Raw genomic sequence first — 21,301 nt, 5'->3', positions numbered from 1 at the left:
GCCACCTTGGGTATACGTGGCTGGTGCCTTAGCCACTTGAGCCACAGGTGCCGAGCCAATGACTTTGATCTTTATGTTGTACATTAGTTCTCTCAAGTTTTTCATCCTACATGTCTGCTCTTTGCATCCTTTGACCTGCCCCTCCTGATAACTACTCTCCTATCTCACGCCCCTGGTAAACACTTTTTCTTCCTCTCATTCTGTATTTGAGCTATTTCTTTTTTTAAAAAAAATCCATTAGTGAGATCATGCTGTATTTTTCTCTTTGTATCTAATTTCTCTCACTTAGCATAATGTCCTGTTGGTCCACCCAGGTTGTGGAAGACGGCAGGCTTAATTTTAATATACCTATATACCACATTTTCTTTATCCATGCCTTTGTCAGTAAGCATTTAGGTTGTTTCTATATCTTGGCTATGGTGAACAATGCTGCCATGAACATGAGAGTGCAGATAGCTTCATGAGGTGGTGATTTCACCTCATTTGAGTATATACCAAAAAGAGGGATTTCTAGGTCATGTGGTAATTAGTTCTATTTTTAATTTCTTTAGGAACCTCCATATTGTTTTCCACAATGACTATACCAATCTACATACCTATCAATAGTGTACTAAGGTTCCCTTTTCTTTATACCCTTGCCAGCATTTATCTCAGCAGGGGAGAGAAGGACATGATGTCAGCCCTCCCTTCCCTCCCCCATAGGAGCTGGCCCTCACCTCAGCCTGCATTGTCCTCCCCAACTTCCTATGACAAATTGTCCAGAACCCACCTTTTATTTTTTCCCATATCTTTTTGATTATAGCTGTTCTTAGGAGAGGCGAGGGTGATACCTCCCAGTGGTATCACCACTGGTATTAAACCAGTGGTTTTAATTTTTATTTTCTTTATGATTAATTGTATTGAGCACCTGTTCTTATACCTGTTGGCCATTTTTGTACCTTCTTCAGAAAAATGTGGGTTTACATTCTTTGCCCTTCTTTTTTTTTTTTTTTTTTTTTGAGGCAGAGTCTTGCTCTGTTGCCCAGGGTGGAGTTCGTTGGTATGGTGGTAATTCACTGCAACCTTGAACTTACGGACTTAAGCCATTCTCCTACCTCAGCCTCCCAAAGTGCTGGGATGATAGGTGTAAGCCGCTACACCTCTTTGCCCATTCTTTAATCTGGTTATTTGTTTTTCTGCTGCTGAGTTATAAGAGTTCTTTTCATTTTGTTGATTGTTTTCTTTGCTGTGCAGAAACTTTATTCGATGTAGTTTCATTTACTTACTTTTGTTTTTATAGCCTGAGCTTTTGGTATGATATCAAAATAATTGTTGCCAAGGCCATTGTTGAGAAGATTTTTCTTCTGTGTTCTCTTCTAGAAGTTTGATTTCTTCTAGGAGTTTTATGGTTTCAGATTTTACCTGTAGGTTTTTTTTTTTTTTTTATCAATTTTGAGTTGATTTTTGTGTATAGTATAAGATTTCATTCTTTTGTGTGTGGAAATCCAGTTCTTCCAGCAGCATTTATTTAAGAGAATTTTTGTTCCCCATTGTGTCCTCTCAGTATCCTTATTGGAAATTAGTTAATCATATATGTTTAGACTGATTTCTAGGCTCTCTATTCTCTTCCATTGGTCTGTTTCTTTTAATGCCAGTATCATACTGTTTTAAATACTTTAGCTTTGGAATATAATTTCAAATTTTTGGTTATTTGGGGTTTTTTTTGTGTTTCATATGAAATTTAGTATTCTTGGCTCAGCGCCTGTGGCTCAAGTGGCTGAGGCACCAGCCACATACACCTAAGGTGGTGGGTTCAAATCCAGCCCAGGCCCACCAAACAACAGTGATGGCTGCAACCAAAAATTAGCCAGGTGTTGTGGCAGGCACCTGTGGTCCCAGCTACTTGGGAGACAAAGGCCGGAAACTCACTGAGCCCAGGAGTTGGAGGTCACTGTGAGCTGTGATGCCACAGCATTCTACCCAGGGGGACAGCTTGAGGCTCTGTCTCAAAAAAAAAAAAGAAATTGAGTATTCTTTTTTCCTATTTCTGTGAACAATGCCATGGGAATGTTGATAAAGATTGCATTAAATCTGTATATTGCTTTGGGCAATATGGGCATTTTAACAGTATTAACTCTTTCTATCCAGGGTATCTTTCCGTTTGTGTCTTCACAATTCAGTTCTTTCATCAGTGTTTTATACTTTTCAGTGTATAGATCTTTCACTTTATTTATTTTTATTTATTTATTTTGAGACAGAGTCTCACTGTATTGCTCTCAGTAGAGTGCTGTGGCATCACAGTTCATAGCAACCTCAAACTCCTGGCTTTAAGCAATTCCCTTGCCTCAGTCTCCTAAGTAGCTGGGACCACAAGTGCCCACCACAACGCCTGGCTATTTTTTTTTTTGGTTGTTATTGTTGTTGTTTGGCAGGTCCAGGCTGGATGCAAACCCGCCAGCTCCAGTTTATGTGGCTGTCGCCCTTAGCCACTGAGCTATAGGCACCGAGCCAGATCTTTCACTTTATTAATTAAATTTATCCTTAGGTATGTTAATTTTTTTGTACTATCATAAATGGAATTGTTTTCTTGATGTTTTTCTTGCTAGGTTATTTGTAGATAGAAATACTACTCATTTTTGTTTGTTGATTTTGTTATCTCGCAACTTCACTGAATTCATTTATTAGTTCTAACAATGTGAAATCTTGAGGGTTTTCTCCCTTTTACTTTCTACATGTTTGAAACTTGATTTAACAACACAATTATTCTCTTTTGGAATATGTGTACTTTAAGATTTTTTTTTCTCTTGTAGATCTTTTTTTTTTCTATTTTTGTGTACAAAAATAATAAAGATAGACTTAAATATTCCATCTATGGAATAAAGGTGGACTACAAAGTTTATAAATAATGCTAAAACAGTTGGATTAGCATTTGGAAAAAAATATTAACTATGCTTTGTACACCATATGTAAGAATGGACTCCAAATGAATGAGGGATCTAAGTGTAAAAAAATAGAAAAGTGAAACCATACAAAACCATACAAACACTAGAAGAAAACATGGATGAATTCTGCTTTAAACTTGGGTGTCACAGGAAGAGGTTTTCTACCTATGATTCAAAATCTAGAGCCCAAAACCAAAGGATTAATAAATTGATTCATAAAGAAATTAAAATTTTTCACAGGATAAAATACACCATCGATAAACAGGGAAACATTTGTAACATATACCACAGATATGCAGCTAATATTGCTAATATATAAAAGGCTTTTTAGAAAAAATGAGGCATGAATACCAAAAACCTGGTAGAAAAATGGGAGAAAGACTTGAACAGAAAATTCACACACACTACACACGCACAATATGTGTGTATATACATATATATACACACACACATATATGCCCCTCAGACATACTTTTAAATGTCCAAACTCATAATTAGGAAAATGCAAATTAAAGCAGTGCTGAGATACAATTTCTCACCTATAAGAATGACAAAATTTAAAAAATGTAACTTTTTGTTTCTCACAGGGAGCAGGTGCTCTTATACATTGCTGTTGGAAATGTAAATTGGTATAACCCTTCTGAGGGAAATTTTGGTTCTTGTTTATAACTGGGCATCATACTCTAACGGGAGCAGCAGGAGAGAGAAGGACATTATGTCAACCCTCCCTTCTCTCCCCCATAGGAGCTGGCCCTCACTCAGCCTGTGGTACCCTCCCCAACTTTCTATGACAAATTGTCCAGAACCCATCTGTGAACCATGAGGCTTTTACACCAGCCTCTTTAATGGAAGTGACCATATTGTGTTACAGTTTTTATTTTTCCTATCTGCCTTCACATCTTGTAATGCTGTGTTCATGTCTTTATCTCTAAGGACTAGAATAGTGTCTATAAGGTCCTTAATGGGTTTTCTTTTGAACTGTCAATCTAAAAATGTCTAATTTAGCTTTCTGGTCTTTTTTCACAAGCAGAACCCTAGAAAGCCTTTCAAAGATTATGTTCTTGCTTCAGAAAGCAGAGGGTTAGCAAGGCTGCTGAGGACTCTGTTGTGTGCCTCTGTGACAATAAAAACAAGTAGCCCTACTAGGTGAGTGTTTAGGAGTAGAACGGAGAGCTGGTCAGACACTCTTGGGCATATGGAGAGGGATGACTTTGGGAAACACCTCTGCTGCCTATACTGGCTGGAAGTCTCTCTCTGAACTTTGAGCCTTATTTCCTTACATAATCCTCTTCTAGTCTTTGCTCCCCCCATTGCCCTGCTACTGTTTCTGGCATTCCTGTTCCTGTTCCTGTTACGAACCTTCTTTTGGGGCCCCCATGACAGTTCACAGACCTTGTTTACCTCACCTTCATGTCCCACAAGGACTGGGATTTGGGTTTGGCTTCACTTCTTCCTCACCCTGTAAACCAGGGGCTCTGTCCATTCCCACATCAGTTGGGCTCCTGAGATCCCAGCCCAGCTGGCACCTGATTCCCAGCCCTCCCCTACCCACTTCCTATCTCTCTGCCCAGGGAAGGGGAGACCTAGGAAATCTTGATATGGAGTGTTAAAATTATTCAATGACACTTGTTAAAGCATGTAAGGAAAACTTTATTTGAAACCATCACCATAGGTAAGGGGACCACTACAACAGAATCTTGCAGTGAGTCAACTCTGAATAAAGCATGAGCAGTGGGACTTTATAACCAAGGAATAGGATGGAGGTCACTGGATGGAAAATAATTTTAAGAGGTAATTTTAAGATTAAGGGGGGATTCTTGCTGAAGACAGGATGAGTAGACCTGGGGAGGAGGGGTAGTGAGGAACCCAGTCAGATATCCAGAGTGAGGCATTCTTGCTGACTTAGCAGGGTTCATTGCTAAAACTAGATTTTACAGGAAAGTCCACAGATGAACTTAACAGAAGGTTTAGGAACCTGGCCAAAGCAAGCAAGTCTTTTCATCAAGAAGCAGAACTGGGATTTTAGGCTGACCCATCAGCTTACTTTGTATAACACTTTCTATGGAGGAACATGAAAATAAGTGACCTACAGCAAACTTCATTCTTAAATTGAAATTGTCTATAAAACATCATAGAATTTTTAGGTAGGAAGGAAATTTAATAGCACTCTGTTCCTAGTTATCTTTAAGAAACCAAGGTCTAGGTTGGTTAAATAATTTTCCTGCAGTCATGTTTTCTAATACAGAATCTAACATTGCTGCTGACATAATTTCACACTCAGAGATAAACCTGTAACATTTTTTCTTCCAGAATAGAAATTGTTGAAGACTGCTAATATTGTGTATTAAATTTTTATTTCATCTTATGATGGTGCCTTTTTATAGGAATTATAGTACTTTTCTTTCTAATCCAGATTTAGGTCGATCTCGAGAACTACAATATGTGTACGTGGATAACAACATTCACCTGAAAGGCTTGCCATCGTATCTGTACAATAAAGTCATCGGCTGCAGTGGGTAAGGCTGATTTCACATTTTGAACTCAAAGATGGGTGAACTATTTTTGATAATTCTATTTAATTTGGCCTTAATATGCTAATATTGGACCAGCAGTTTAGAATAGTGCACGTTGAATTCACTAAGTTTTTTATTTGCCAGTCTAGAGAAAAATGAATCCATGTGTACCTTTTTTTGCAATAGCAATGAATGGTTATATTTTTCCCCAGATTTACTGAGGTATAAAATAAAAAGTAAAATTGTGTTTATTTCTAGTATACAGTGTGATGATTTGATATATGTGTATATGGCCTCAGGTACCATCATAAACTCAGTGGTTTCGGTCATAGAAAGTAGAAGTTTACTTTCTCTAAACTCTGTTGCAGTGACAATTTACTGAAGAAACAGACCGAATATCTAGGGTTTACCAGTTGGAAATATTTAGAGCTTAACATTTGAGGTAGACCCTTAAGATAAATCATGATTCTGTCAATCGAAACAGGCATTTTAGTTAATGGGGTTTTATTTTTAGAGCAGAAATAATTTTTCCTTTTTGGTCAGTCTTTTAGAAAGATGGCTTCAGCTTCTTCTTTTATAACACTGGGACAGAAGCAGCCTAAAATTTTTCCCAGAGTGGTCTGGGCTTAAAATGGACTGTGTGACTATCAAGACCTGCTTTTGTCTGTCTCACTTTGCCCACTTAAGCAGCCAGAGGAACACTTCTGAGGCTACCTAACCAGCATGTTTGACTGTCCTCTTCTCATCCCCAAAGCCTGGCATGACCTGGCCCATGTAGTTCTGGAAAGAAAAGGGATGGTAATAAATTTATACATAGAGGACAGCCACTCTCCTGTTATCACATCATGACTCCAGGGGATGGGCAGTGAACTTTGATTGCTCCAAAGAGGGTGATACTAGAATTGATGTCTTCCCTTAGGAATAGTTATACATTTGTTATCTTGGGAAACCCCTAGGTGAGTTCAGTGCCTATATAAGCTGATGAAATCCAAACGGATAGGTGTATTCCAGAACTTTCTGTGAGGCAGAGAGACTAGGGTAAGTTAGTAAAAACTAGCTTGGTGATTTTTCTACAGATGATTATGTCACAGCTGCGATATTACATTGTTGTTAATCCTATTGAGTTCTTAAAAGATTTTAATATAGCCTGATTCTTCCGAGTAGTGAGTAAAATGTCCTGGATCACCATGATATGTGGAATGATGCAAGCAAGCTCCGAAGCTAACAGCGCTTTATCCCACAGCCAAACCTCCAGGGACTGCATTGAGATATGATCTAAGTCTCTTATCACAATTAAGGAATGACTTTGATTGAAGATGAAAAGCCTTCTTTGATGTTTAGATATTGGTGTTATTGACTACCAGAAAGTTCTATTTGTGCTTTCTGCTATTTGAATAGAAAGATTATTTTTTTAATACTCAACTTGGTATCTGATAGCAGTAGTAGTGAATTTTATGAGAGTTCCAAATCTTTAAAAAAATAAATAGTGGGGAAAATATACAAATTATTAGCTGATACACATATTCTATACTTTTATTATTAAGGTCTTTTGTTAGTAATTAATAAACATAATTATTAATGGGATCTATCAACCAATTTTTATATATTAGTATGGGGTATAAGCAATTCCACTTACAAACAGATTGTAACCCAAAAAACATTTTCAGTCTGTTGGCTTGACTCAAAACTCAGAATGCATTTTTCATAGAAACAGTTCTGTTCCTTACATTCCTAAGCCAGCTCATCAAAAGGTTTTTTGACTTATTTTGCACCTAAAAATGTATATAATATTCCTGTGGCATGTGTATTCAGAAGTTAAATAGATGATAACTACTGAAGACTTTTTTTTTTTTGCAGTTTTTGGCCAGGGCTGGGTTTGAACCCACCACCTCCGGCATATGGGGCCGGCGCCCTACCCTTTTGAGCCACAGACACTGCCCACTGCTGAAGACTTGACAACAGAATTAAAGGTCTCCTTTTTTCTGTTGAATATGCAAAGAGGGACTCCCCAGTTTCACGTGGAAGTGGTGGTGCTTACTGCCCTACCCTAGGGAGAAGGAGGGCTAGAGGGGTAGAACAACATTCTGAGGAAAATCTAACAGAAACGGCATAAGTGTATTTGAGACCTAGAAATTACCCTTCCTGGGGTGGTGCCTGTGCCTCAGTGAGTAGAGCGACAGCCCCATATACTGAGGGTGGCGGGTTCAAACCTGGCTCCGGCCAAACTGCAACAAAAAAATAGCTAGACATTGTGGTGGGCACCTGTAGTCCCAGCTAGTCGGGAGGCTGGGGCAAGAGAATCACCTAAGCCCAAGAGCTGGAGTTTACTGTGAGCTGTGACAACACAGCACTCTACTAAGGGCTACAAAGGGAAACTCTGTCTCTAAAGAAAAGAAAGAAATTACCCTTCCTGATTCTGAGCAAGGGTCTTGGTTCAGTTCATTCAGTGAGCATTTATTGAGCAACTGCTCTGTTGGGTCACCATGCTAGATAATGGGTATATACAGTGGTGAGCAAAGCAGGGAAGTCCCTGTCCCGGACCTTCTAATTTGTGAGTGAGTAAAATGCTCTGAAAAATTCTCATTTAAAATTCTAATTTAGCCAGGAGGGGAAACAAATAACACTACATAGTTGAACAAACTTGGTATTATTTCTCTTTAAGGACATTGAGAACTTAGGGCTCAGTGAGTTCTCCACTGCTGTTACATGTTGCTTCTAGCCCAGATGTAGCCCCAGAGTATGCTTCTCCTGTTATGTAGTATCTCTAAAACAAGTTCATAAGTACCATTTTCAGTTTAAAAGTCTAAGAGAATTAGAGCAACAACAGAGCCAGTGATACACGAATGGTGGAAATGGAAAGTATGCAGCTGTGTTTTATGACCTACCCTCAAAGCCACTCACATTATTTCTGTTACACCTTACTGATGACTTGGGAGAAGCCTATTCATGGAGACAGGGGATGACATGGGGCTGACCACCAGGAGGTGAATGCCCGGGAGCCTATAGAGAGCCTGGCTATCACAGCTGCACAGCACCCATGCTCTTTGCTAGACTGGTGGGAAAGTATGATCTTTATATTTCATCTGAGTTTGTTACTGCAGGAGTAAATGTCTTCACTTCTACATTGTACCCAGAAAAAGAAATCCATCCTTTGTCAGAATTTTAGGAAGTATTTGGTTGGCATATTTCCTTACTGAAGAGAACTTGATGGTAAAGGTGATCCTATAGGAGGATCATTGTTTTGCTGTTTCTTGAGTCAGTGATGAGCAGTTGTAACTGGATTTGTGTGCAGATTGGTTAAACAACCTAAAGATTGGTTGACTTAACCCCTCAAGGTAATAAAGTTGTTTGTATGAGAAAGTCATTCTGAGTTCTGAGTTAAACTAATAGAGAAAATATTCTGTGTATATTGGGGGTGAGGGTTGTGCTGTGTACACACAGAAATAACCAATACTAAATATCTGAGCCATACCTCCAATGGTCAGGCCTAAAGTAGTACGGCTACACATGAAAGTACTGACACGTGATTTGAATAGTCACTCAGAGACAGAGGTTGCCGTTTCACCCCCATGCATTTAATTGCTTGCTAAAACAGAAGTGTTAACAGTCCTTGTAAGTGTTAGAGGAATATGACAAAATTCATATCCCCACAATATAACTTTCAGGATATCCAGTAAACATTCTAAAATTACATAACATTAGGAAAATGTGACCCATTCTCAAGAGAACAGGTGATGACCAGAGACCAACATGAGATGACCTAAAATGCTGAAATGACAGACAAGGATTTTAAGCAACTGTTAACTATCCTCAATAAAGTAAAAAAAAAAAAAAAAAAAAGGTTTGTAATGAATGAAAAGACCAGAAAAATAGGGAGGGAGAAGTCTAGGATGGAAAATACAATATCAGAAATAAAAAATTAGCTTGCTAAGCTTAATAGTGAAATAGATAATAACACAGAAAAATCAGTGAACTTGGAGGTCAATCAGTAGAAATGACCCAACCTAAGAAACATAGAAAAAATATTGCAAACAAAAATGAACACAGCATTAGGAACCTTTCAGACAACATAAAAAAGCTTGATGTATGCATAATTGGCATCCCAGGAGAAGAAAAAGAAGAGAATGGGTAACAACAGCAAAAATGTTTGAAGAAATAATGTTCAAAAAATTAGCCAAATTTGATGAAGAACATTTTCAAGAAGCATGGTGAACCCTAAGCAGTAATAAATTCAGAGAAAAACATAGGTAGGCAAAGCTGCTAAAAACCAAAGGTTAAAAGAAAATTTCATAAGGAAGGACACTTTACATACAAAGGAACAATTCAAAAGACTGTTAACCTTTCATCAGAAAGGAAGGCCAGAAAACAGTGGGAAAAGATTTTTAAAGTGCTAGAGAAATAAGTCAACTCAGAATTATATAAACACATTCTCAGAACAAAACTTAGACTTCAGCAGCTTTGCCAAGATGACAGCTGGACTCATTATCCAGACCAAGGTTTATTTTTTTCAGGTGGCATAGTTTCTTTCCATCTCCATATCTACTTCTCTCCTCTTCTCTCACTCTTTCAGATGAAGAAAAATTTCTTTCTAAAAAGGAAGAGGGTAATCTGTGGCAGTTCCCACAATGATGGGCACATGGTTGGCATAGTGTACATACTTTCACTTTCAGGATGAAAGATAGTTACAATTGTGTGTTTGGGGCAAGGGAATTGAAATCCTTTACCACATTTGTTAAGTAGAATTGTGAGTGGGGAAATGCATATGAGTTAATTTGCTAAATTACACACATGATTTAGCACATAGACATGGTAAAATCTCAGTGGCAAGATGATGTCACTATTTAGCTTGTTTTGAGTTAAATGTTGAATGTCAGCTGTACAAGCATTGAGTTGAGAGGAAATTCTTAATGTTATAAATTAGCTCTGTTACTAAGCCAAAGGTACTAATATTTGTAACATATTTCAACTCATTTAAATACCTCACCGGAAGGTTTGGTGTACAAATATTTTTTTGTAACTACCTCAGCATTTATCGTTTTATAAAAAACCATTGAGTTATAAATCAAAGATACCAAAGCTTAATAATTGCCAGCTAACGATTCTTTTATTTCTTTGTGAACTGAAGCCCACGCTGGGGCTTTCATCCTCCTTACTAACAGTTCATTATCACTATGTTTTAGGTGAGCGACACTCTCTTTCCAGCGCCCCTTCCCACTTGCTGCTCACTCCCATACACACACCACTCACACTGGTGGGAACTGCTTTTTACCCATGGATCCTGGTGTGTTCACAGAGCTGCATCCCTCTTCATGTGGTTCCTTTTCCCTGGAATATCATCACTCTAATCTTAGTTGTAACAATAGAGAATACTAAAAAGAAAGCATGGCTGTAAACATGGCTTCACACTTGTTGTGTACCAGGCAGTGTACCAATTGCACAAAATTATCCTGGCAACCCTTGTGTTAATTATGCTCCCATCTTAAAACTGAAGAAACCAGAGCCCAGAGAGATTAAGTAAATTGTCCAAGGTCACAAAGTGAGGTGGGGTAGAGTTATCATTCACTGTCCATACTCTGAACCTCAGTACATGTATACTGTCTCCCTCTTCTCCTTTGTCGGGCATCATCACTGTATGTATGTGGCTTTTCTGCCAGCTCCCCAGAGCAGAGACAGTGGACATTTAGTCTCTGATACGACTCAAATCTGTTGGCTATGGAACAGCTGAAATTCCTAACTCATGTGAATTTTTTACTTGCAGCCTGCTTTCTGTCTAGCTGCACCTCCTTACATACAGAAGGCATTTAATAAATGTATCTCAAAATAGATTTAATTAGCTTCTGATAGCCAGTGGTGGAGAGTGGGAAAAAGTGCTAAAGGAAAATTAAACTTTGTCTAAAATGAGGATCCACTTAACATGTTAATGTGAGCTTTTCAATTGTTTAATTAGACACCTGTTTTTTTTTAACTATTAGAGACAAGGAAAGCATTAGGAAAAACCTGGATTTCTATTTTCTAAACTTCTATTTGTTATTCTGTATTGTTAAACTCTTTTCATAATGTCCATGTAAAGTTCACACATAATTGGGTTAAGAAGCAGCAGCTTTTAACAATTATTTATTTGATTTTTTAGAGACAGAGTCTCACTCTGTTGCCCAGACCAGAGTGCTGTGGCATCAGCCTAGCTTAGAGCAAACTCAGACTCCTGGGCTCAAGTGATCCTTCTTCCTTAGGTTCTCAGGTGCCCATAACACCCTGCTCATTTTTCTATTTTTAGTACAGACAGGTCTCACTCTTCTTAAGGCTGGTCTTGAACTCATGACCTCAAGTGATCCTCCTGCCTCAGCCTCCCAAAGTGCTAGGATTACAGTCATGAGCCACCATGCCCAGCCAAGAAGCAGGAGATTTTAAAGCAATAATACTGTTAAGTAGAAATTCACAAATGACTTACTTGATTTTCACACTACATTTTCCTTGTTTTATGGTTTTTCCCAGGGTTCTCATACTATGGTGTGGTTGTAAGATAATATTGGACCCAGATAATATTATCTTATCATGTGTGTTAGTCAGAGTTCAGTTCACATGATTGTAAAGCCAGTATGTCCAAAACCTGCAGGGTAGACTGGCATGTGAGAACCTCTGGGAAGACTTGATCTGTCAGCTTAAGATCAAAGGCAGTCTAGAGACAGAATTCTCCCTTCCTTAGAGGACTTCATTCTTTGAAGATCTTCAATTGATTGGCTAAAACCCACTCACATTTTGGAAGATAATCTGCTTTAGGGAGTCACTGACATAGTGTTAATCTAAAAAATACCTTCATAGTAACACCTAGACTGGTATTTGACCAAATATCAGGGCACTGTGGCCTTGCCAAGTTGACACAAAAATAGCATTTGCAGAAATTCTCTAACAGATGGCTATTATTTTTCTAAATAATTGTTTTCTTAAACAATTCCTATTCCTATTGGATAACCACATACAGATATTTGTAATACCTTCTCTTAACATGTCTCCTCGACCCAAAGCTTACAGACTCTTAAGAGCTCCCAAAAGTTTCAAAGTTTCTTTTTTTTTTTTTGAGACAGAACCTCAAGCTGTCCCCCTGGGTAGAGTGCTATGGCTTCTGCTCACAGCAACCTCCAACTCCTGGGCTCAAGTGAGTCTCCTGCCTCAGCCTCCCAAGTAGCTGGGACCACAGGCGCCTGCCACACGCCCGGCTATTTTTTGGTTGCAGCCATTATTGTTGTTTGGTGGGTCTGGGCTGGATTCGAACCCGCCACCTTAGGTGTATGTGGTTAGTGCCTTAACTGCTTGAGCCACAGGCGCCGAGCCAAGTTTCAAGTTTCTAAGTAACTTCTTTTTTACACTTAAATTCTAGGGGGAGTAGGAGTAGCAATTCCAGTTGCTAGGGATTATTACTCCATTTTCACAGATTGAGATGATCCAAAATTGGGCTTCTGCCCCTCAGATGGTCTCTCTCTACCATCAGTTCCTACTTAGTCAAGGGAAATAAACACCCCCTCGTGAGAGGACTTCATCAGTCTTGCCCCTTGTTGGACTTTGGATGCCAATATTGTCCCTCTAGCTCCATTAGGATGTCAAATGCTGCCCAGCTTCCAGTCTTTTCAGTAATTGACAAACACCCTTAGAAAGAAACAACCCCAATTGCCAACTTATCCCTAGAGTTTCTGTCTTGTCTTTATCTAACTTCTGTAATTTTTCCAAAATGCTGAGTCGGTAAAACAGATATTTTTATCCAGCTTATTAAATTGTCCTCAGCTGGTTTGCTATCACAAGAAGTGGAACTTCTCTTATGAATCTTTTAATCTCTTTCATGTCTGTTATATTAATCCTATTTTGTTCTAATCTTTGTTTTTAGTTTCTCTCTCCTTTAATCAGGATACACTAGGTGCATTTGCATTATTTTTGTAATTTCAAAGAACCAGTTTTGGGTTTTATTTACCCTTTCTATTCTTTGTTTCCTTTTCACCTATTTCATCTCTTACCTTTGAAAATCTCCTACTCTTACTTTCTATTTATGCACTTTGCTTTTCCTAGTGTGTATATAATTGACATACAGTACAATAAAGTGCTACATAAAGTATAAAATCTGATCAGTTTTGACATGTATACACCTTTGAAACTATCATTGCCCTTAAGATAATAAACACATCCAATTATCCCCAGAGTTTCTTTGTGCCCTATGTATTCCTTCCCTCCTGCCCTCACCCCATCTCTAGGCAACCACTCATCTGTCTTTTATCACTGTTTAACTTTGATTTTCTAGAGTTTTATGTGACTGGAGTCAAGCAGTATATACACATTTTTAGTCTGGCTTCTTTCACTCAGCATAATGGATATTTATCCGTGGTGCAGTGTGTAGCAATAGTTCATTTCTTTTTATTGCTAAGTAGTATTTCATTATATAAATATACCACAGATTGTCTCCATTTACTTGTTAATGGACATTTGTGTTGGTTCAAGTTTTTTGGCTTTACTGCAAGTAAAGCTGCAGTGAACATATGTGGACAGTTTTTTAATAAACCTAAACTTTCATTTCCTTGGATGAAATACAATAAGGGTGGAGTGGCTGGATCATGCAATAGGTATGTGTTTAATTTTTCTAAGGAACTGCCCAACCTTCTGAAAATAACTATACAATTTTATATTCCCAGTGGCACTATGAAATTTTTAGTTCTTCCACATGCTTAGAATGGCCAGTGTTTTATGTTTTGTCCATTATAATTGATTTGTAGTGGTTATTTCATTGTGGTTTTTAATTGCACCTCCCTGGTGACTAAAGATGAGCATATTTTCATGTCATATTTGCCATCCACGTATCTGTGATTGGTATGATATTCTGTTTAAATATTTTTCCCATTGAGGATTGTTTGAGCCCAAGAGTTGGAGGTTGCCATGTTATGATAATGCCTTGGTACTCTACCCAGGGCAACAGCTTGAGATGCTGTCTCAAAAAAAAAAAAAAAAATTGCCCATTTTTTTTTTTTTTAGTGGGTTGTGTTCTTAATATTGACTTTTGGAAGTTCTTTAATGGTTCCAGATACAGACCTTTATCATACACATGCTTTTCAAGTATTGTTCTTCTAGCCCATTTCCTTAAGAGGGCCTTTCAGAGAGCAGATGTTTTTGATAAAGTTCAGTATATTAGTTTGTTCCTTTCTAGATCATGGTTTGGGGGCAACCTAAGATCACAAAGGTTTTCTTTTACAAATTGTATGGATTAACATTTACCTTTAGGTCTGTGATCTATTCTGAGTTAATTTTTGTGGTTAATACAATGTATGGTTGAAGTTCTCTTTCTTTGCATGTTAATATCCAGTTCCTGTGTCCAACATCATTTGTTGGCAACACTATTCTTTCTCTACTGTGTTGCCTTTGTACTTTCGTCAGAAATTTATTGTGGGTCTGCTTTGGACATTCTTTCCTGTTGATCTGTTTTTCTATTTTGATACTAATACTACTCTACCTTGATTACTGAACTTTGATAATAAGTCTTGAAATCAGGTGTTTTAATTCTTCAGTTTGTTTTTCATAGTTGTTTTGGCTATTCCTGCTCTTCTGTATTTCCATTTGAATTTTAAAATCAAGTTTTCAATTTATAAAAAAGCTGTAAGTTCAATTTTGTTGGATTTATAGGTCAATTTGGGGAGAATTAATACCTTAACAATATTGGGTCTTCTAACCCATGATCACAGCATTAGTCATTTCTCAGCAGTATTTTATAGTTTTCAGCATATAAGTCTTGGTCATCTTTTGTCAGAGTTATCCCTATTTCATATTTTTGATCCTGTTGTAGATTTGTTTTTTTTTAATTTCTAATTGATGGGTACTACCATATAGAAGTAAAAATGATTTTTGTATATTGATCTTGTAACCTTACTAAGCCCATTTACTTGTTCTAGTGGGTCTTTTGTAGATGCTGTTGGGTTTCTATACAAACAATCATGTGTTCTGTGGATCAATACAGTTTACTTCTTCTCTCTCTGTCCTTCTCTCTCCCCTTCTCTCTCCCCTTCACTCTCCCCTTCACTCTCCCCTTCACCCTTTCTTCCTCTCTCCCTACAACTGGTTAGAAGCTTCAGTACAATTTTAAATAGATGTAGTGAGAATAAATATGTTTGTCTTGCTGCTAAATTCATGGGGAAAATAGTCTTTCAACATTAAATATAATATCAATATTACTATTGTTTTTTCATAGATATCTTTTGTCAGATGAAGAAATTTCCTTCTATTAGTAGTTTGCTAAGAATTTCGTTTCATTGTTGAGACACCATGTTGCCCAGTCTGTAATGCAATGCATGATTATAACTCGTTGTCACCTTGAGTTCTTGGGCTCAAGCAGTCCTCTCACCTCAGCCTCCTAAGTAGCTAGGACGACAGATAAATACCACCACAGTGGGCTAATTTTTCTGAGAGTTTTGAAAAACAGGAATGAAAAGCTTTCTCTGCGCATCTTAAATGATTATAGGGGTTTGGGGGTGGGTGGGTGGGTAATATATAGAGAATAAATTTCATTGAGTTTCCAATTCAGTGCAATCTAATAAAACAAACCTTGTTTGATCATAGTGACTTTATACATTGTTGAACTCAATTTGCTTAAATGTTATTTAGGATTCTCTCAATCATATTCACTGTCATTTTTGTTTCTCTCTTTTTATAATGTTTTTGTCTGGTTTTGGTATAAGGATAATTCTGGCTTCACAGAATAAGTTGAGAATGAATTGGGAAGTATTCAAACCTTTGAAATTTTTTGTAAGAGTTTGTATATAATTATTTCTTCTTTAAATGTGTGGTAGAGTGTACCATGGAAACTAACTGAGCCTGGGTTTTCTTTTTGGAAAGATTTTTAACTACAAATTTAATGTTGTTAATAGAGATAGCACTGTTCATCTTATGTGTTCCTGAGTAAGCTTTAGAAACTGGTGTCTTTCACGGACTTTGTATAAAATTGGTTATTTTCTTTTTCTCTTAAGCATTATGTTGATGAAAGATTTATTGCCTTTTTATTATCTGAAGAAACCAGTTGATTTCATCTTTTTTATTCCTGATATTGATAATTTATGTCTTCTCTTGGATTAATCTGACTAGAGTTATTAATTTTATTGATCTTAAGGATCTAGCTTTTGTTTTCATTAATTTTCCTCTATTATTTTCTACATCATTGATTGTCCTAATGCGCTATTATTTCTTCTCCTCTATTTACTTAGAATTTAATTTGTTCTTTTGTTTCTAGTTTCTTTAAGTGGCAGGTATGTATGTAACATGACTCTTCTATGTAGTTCCAGTTATAATAATCATCAATATTACAATGACCTGGCTCGGCGCCTGTGGCTCAAGCGGCTAGGGCGCCAGCCACGTACACCTAAGGTGGTGGGTTCGAATCCCCAGCCCAGGCCCGCCAAACAACAATGATGGCTGCAACCAAAAAATGGCCAGGCGTTGTGCCGGGCGCCTGTAGTCCCAGCTACTTGGGAGGCTGAGGCAGGAGACTCGCTTGAGCCCAGGAGTTGGAGGTTGCTATGAGCGTGATGCCATGGCACTCTACCCAGGGGGATAGCTTGAGGCTCCGTCTCAAAAAAAAAAAAAATATTACAATGACCTTTTCTGTCAACTCTAACATTTATATCAGTTCTTGGTAGGTTCCAGTTTTATGATTCTCTTCTCTGTATAGATCATATTTTCCTACATATTGGCAATCTTGCTCATTTTTTAATGGATGCTAGACAGTGTGACTTATATACCATGTTGAGTGCTGGGTATTTTTATATTACACTGTTCTTGATCTGTGTTCTGGAACACAGTTAAGTTCACTGGAAACAGTTTGATCTTTCTGGGTCTGGCTTTTAGTGAGATGGGAATGGAATGGTGCTCAGTCTAGGGCTGATTATTTCTCATGATTGTAATAAGTCCCTTCTGTTACTCTACCCAGTGCTCCTTGAACAATGAGATCCAAGTCTCATTGGTAATAATAGGTACTAATCTCAACCCTGTGTGAGCTCTGGGCACTGTTACCTTTAATTCTTTCAGGAGGTTCTTTAGTTTCCTCACATGTATGTGTGGATCAGTTCTTAGCTGGATACTCTAAGATAGGTGTCCTCAAACTACAGCCCGCAGGCCACACGTGGCCCCCCTAGGACATTTATCTGGCCTGCTGGGTGTTTTTGTCGCTGCTGCCTGTCCTGCTTAGCAGCCAACTCATCCCAGGGCCCGCAGTCCAGCCCTCCAAGGGTCTGAGGGACAGTGAACTAGCCCCCTGTTTAAAAAGTTTGAGGATCCGTCTTCTAAGAGGAGCCTCTGCAAATCACAGCATTCTCTTTCTGTGCATTTCTCTCCTTTAAGGTTCTCTGTCTTGTGACCTCTAGCTGCTTTGTCCTCAACTTACGGTGGGTAAGAACCCATGAGTGGGTTCTTCTGTCCTGAGTCTCCTCTTCTCTTCATACAGCTCCCTGCTCAGATGTCACCTTCCCAGAAAACTTTTGTTTGGTTATGCTATCTAAAAGAGTCCAGCTCTTACTCCCCTTCACTCTTCTTTATTATGTATGATGCATTTATTGTCTATCCCCCCACCGACAAGCCCAATTCCAGTTTTACATATGTTCCTAACAAAAGCATATGCTTATGTATGTTCACATGTACCAAATAATAATAATATACAGTTTTTACAGAGGCATGATTCATAATAGCTTCACACAGGAAACAGCCCAAATGTCTATCAGTTACAGAGCAATAAAAATGAATAAACAAAAGTACACACAGCAACACTGATGAATTCCAGAAATATAATGTTCACAAGGGGAACCAGATATATAATACTTTATGCTGTTCAAAAAGGCTAAACCAAACTATAGTGTTAAAGTTTAGAATAGTAGTTCCCTTTGGGGAGGGGTTTTGCTTAGTAGTGGGATCCACAATGTCCTTCTGAGGTTCTCTTTCTTGACTAGGCAGTGGTAAGATTAGCATGTTCATCTGGTGAAAAGTCACCAAGCTATACAGTTGTGATTTGCAAACTTCTATATCATTATCAATGTTTTAAAATAATGTTTTAAATGTTTTAAAGTTTATTTTAAAGTATAAATATAATTTATTATCTTAGTTTCATATTAAAAAATACCACATTAGTATGTTAAGGAAAATATTTGAATTTTATAGCCATTTGTAATAATTAAAAATAAAATGTCCTTCATAAATTATTTCACAAAAAGAAGAGCAAATTTTATATTAAATGATGACACATTCCAAGTATTGCCATTAAAATTGGGAATTAGGAGTTAAGGGTGGCTGTCACCAACATTATTTAGCATTATTATTGAAGTTCTGTCTAATGCCATAAGTTTAAAAAATGTCATAGCTCAGCAACTTGGGCACCAGCCACATACACTGGAGCTGGTGGGCTTGAATCCAGCCCAGGCCTGCCAAACAACAATGACAACTGCCGTCAAAAATTAGCCAGGTATTGCGGCAGGCTCCTGTAGCCCCAGCTACTTGGGAGGCTGAGGCAAGAGAATCGCTTAACTAGTGGTTCTCAGCCTGTGGGTCATGACCAACAGGAACTGAATTAAAGGGCTGCAGCAGTAGAAAGGTTGAGAACCACTGGGTTAAGCCCAAGAGTTGGAGGTTACTGTGAGCTGTGATGCCATGGCACTCTACCAGGGCGACAACTTGAGACTCTGTCTCAAAAAAAAGTCATAAATACTATAAATACGAGGGAGAAAACCCCAAAAGACCTTTGTTTACAAGTGGGATACATAAATACATAGAAAATTCTAGATATTCTACTCCATAAAAAGAACTTTTTAGCTACATTAAAGAATTTAGTAAGTAATGTAGCTAAATACACAATAGCATATAAAGATCAGGTTTTCTTATATATTCAGTAATTAATTAAAAATTAAAATAAGGGTGAAAAATCTCATTCACATTAGAATTACATATTTAATATTCAATAATAAATTTCACAATCCATATTTATCCATTCTGTATTTTATACAGAATCCATATGAAAAAATTGTGAAATTTTTATTAAAGTTATGATATAAAACAAAAACTGAACAATAGAGACATAGCATATTTCTGAATGAGTAAAATTAATATCAATTACCTGTTTTACCGAAATTAGCATATAAAGCACTATTAATTCTAATTCAGATCCTTAAAAGGTTTGGGGGCAATCTAAGTAAAATAATTGTAAAGTTCAAATGGAGAATTCAACAACACATCAAAAAAAATACATACCATGGTCAAGTTGGTTTTATTCCAGGGTTATAGGGCTGGTTCAACATACGTGAATCTATAAATATATCACATCAATAAAATAAACAAAGACCATATGATTCTCTCAATTGATGCAGAAAAAGCCTTTGATAATATCCAGCATCCTTTCATGATCAGAATTCTTAAGATAATAGGCATAGAAGGGACATTTCTTAAACTAATAGAGGCCATCTATAGCAAACTCACAGCCAACATCATATTGAATGGTTTAAAATTGAAGACATTTCTACTCAGATCAGGAACGAGGCAAGGATGCCCACTGTCTCCACTGCTATTCAACATAGTAATGGAAGTCTTAGCCATCATAATCAGGCAAGAGAAGGTGATCCAAATAGGGTCAGAAGAGATCAAACTCTCACTCTTTGCTGATATGATCCTATACCTGGAAAATCCCAGGGACTCAACTTCAAAACTCTTAGAAGTGATCAGGAATATAGCAGCATCTCAGGATGCAAAATCAATACTTACAGGTCAGTAGCTTTTATATACGCCAACAATAGTCAAGCTGAAAAAATAATCAAGGACTCTATTCCTTTTACAATAGCGCCAAAGAAGATGAAATATCTGGGAATTTACCTAACAAAGGACGTGAAAGATCTCTTATAAGGAGAACTATGAAACTCTGAGAAAAGAAATAGCCAAAGATGTCAACAAATGGAAAAACATATCATGCTCATGGCTGGGAAGAATCAATATTGTTAAAATGTCCATATTGCCCAAAGCAATCTGCAGATTTAATGCAGTCCCTATTAAAGCACCATTGTCATACTTTAAAGAACTTGAAAAAATAGTATTTCATTTTACATGGAATCAGAAAAAACCTCAAATAGCAAACACATTACTCAGAAATAAGAACAAATCAGGAGGTATCACATTACCAGACTTCAGGCTATACTGTAAATCTATAGTGATCAAAACAGCATGGTACTGGCATAAAAACAGAGTGGTAGATTTATGGAACAAAATAGAGAACCAAGAGATGAACCCAGCTGCTTATCATCATTTGATCTTCAACAAGCCTACCAAAAATATTCAGTGGGGGAAGGACTCCCTATTTAACACATGGTGCTGGGTGAACTGGCTGTCGACCTGTAGAAGACTGAAACTGGACCTTTACCTTTCACCATTTGATTCTTACTGATAAGAGATTTAAACTTAAGACATGAAACTATAAAATTACAAGAAGAGAGTGGAGGGAAAACACTTGAAGAAATTGGCCTGGGAGAATATTTTATGAGGAGGACCCCCCCACACCTGAGCAATTAAAACAACACCAAAAGTACATTACTGGGATGTGATCAAACTAGAAAGCTTTTGCACAGCCAAGAGCACAGTAAGTAAAGCAAACAGACAGCCTTCAGAATGGGAGAAGAGGGGTGGCACCTATGGCTCAGTGAGTAGGGTGCCGTCCCCATATACTGAGGGTGGGGGGTTCAAACCTGGCCCTGTGCAAACTGCAACAAAAAATAGCCAGGCTTTGTGGTGGACGCCTGTACTCCCAGCTACTCAGGAGGCTGAGGCAAGAGAATCGCCTAAGCCCAGGAGTTGGAGGTTGCTGTGAGCTGTGATGCCACAGCA

At 37.7% G+C, this 21,301-nt stretch overlaps 1 protein-coding gene across 1 annotated transcript in view; it reads left to right on the top strand.

The window, feature by feature from the left end:
• The window catches only part of LRRC28 (leucine rich repeat containing 28), a 123,546-nt gene that overhangs the window by 83,685 nt on the left and 18,560 nt on the right, over positions 1–21,301 (top strand). The window contains exon 7 of the mRNA XM_003788810.3: positions 5,335–5,437. Coding sequence (XP_003788858.1) covers positions 5,335–5,437 — 103 coding nt within the window. The remainder of the gene's footprint in view (positions 1–5,334; positions 5,438–21,301) is intronic.

Source organism: Otolemur garnettii, unplaced genomic scaffold (assembly GCF_000181295.1).
Source record: "Otolemur garnettii isolate 467f Iridium unplaced genomic scaffold, OtoGar3 scaffold00029, whole genome shotgun sequence".
In the NCBI taxonomy this organism is placed as follows: Eukaryota; Metazoa; Chordata; class Mammalia; order Primates; family Galagidae; genus Otolemur; species Otolemur garnettii.
This window is presented reverse-complemented; position numbering and strand designations above follow the sequence as displayed.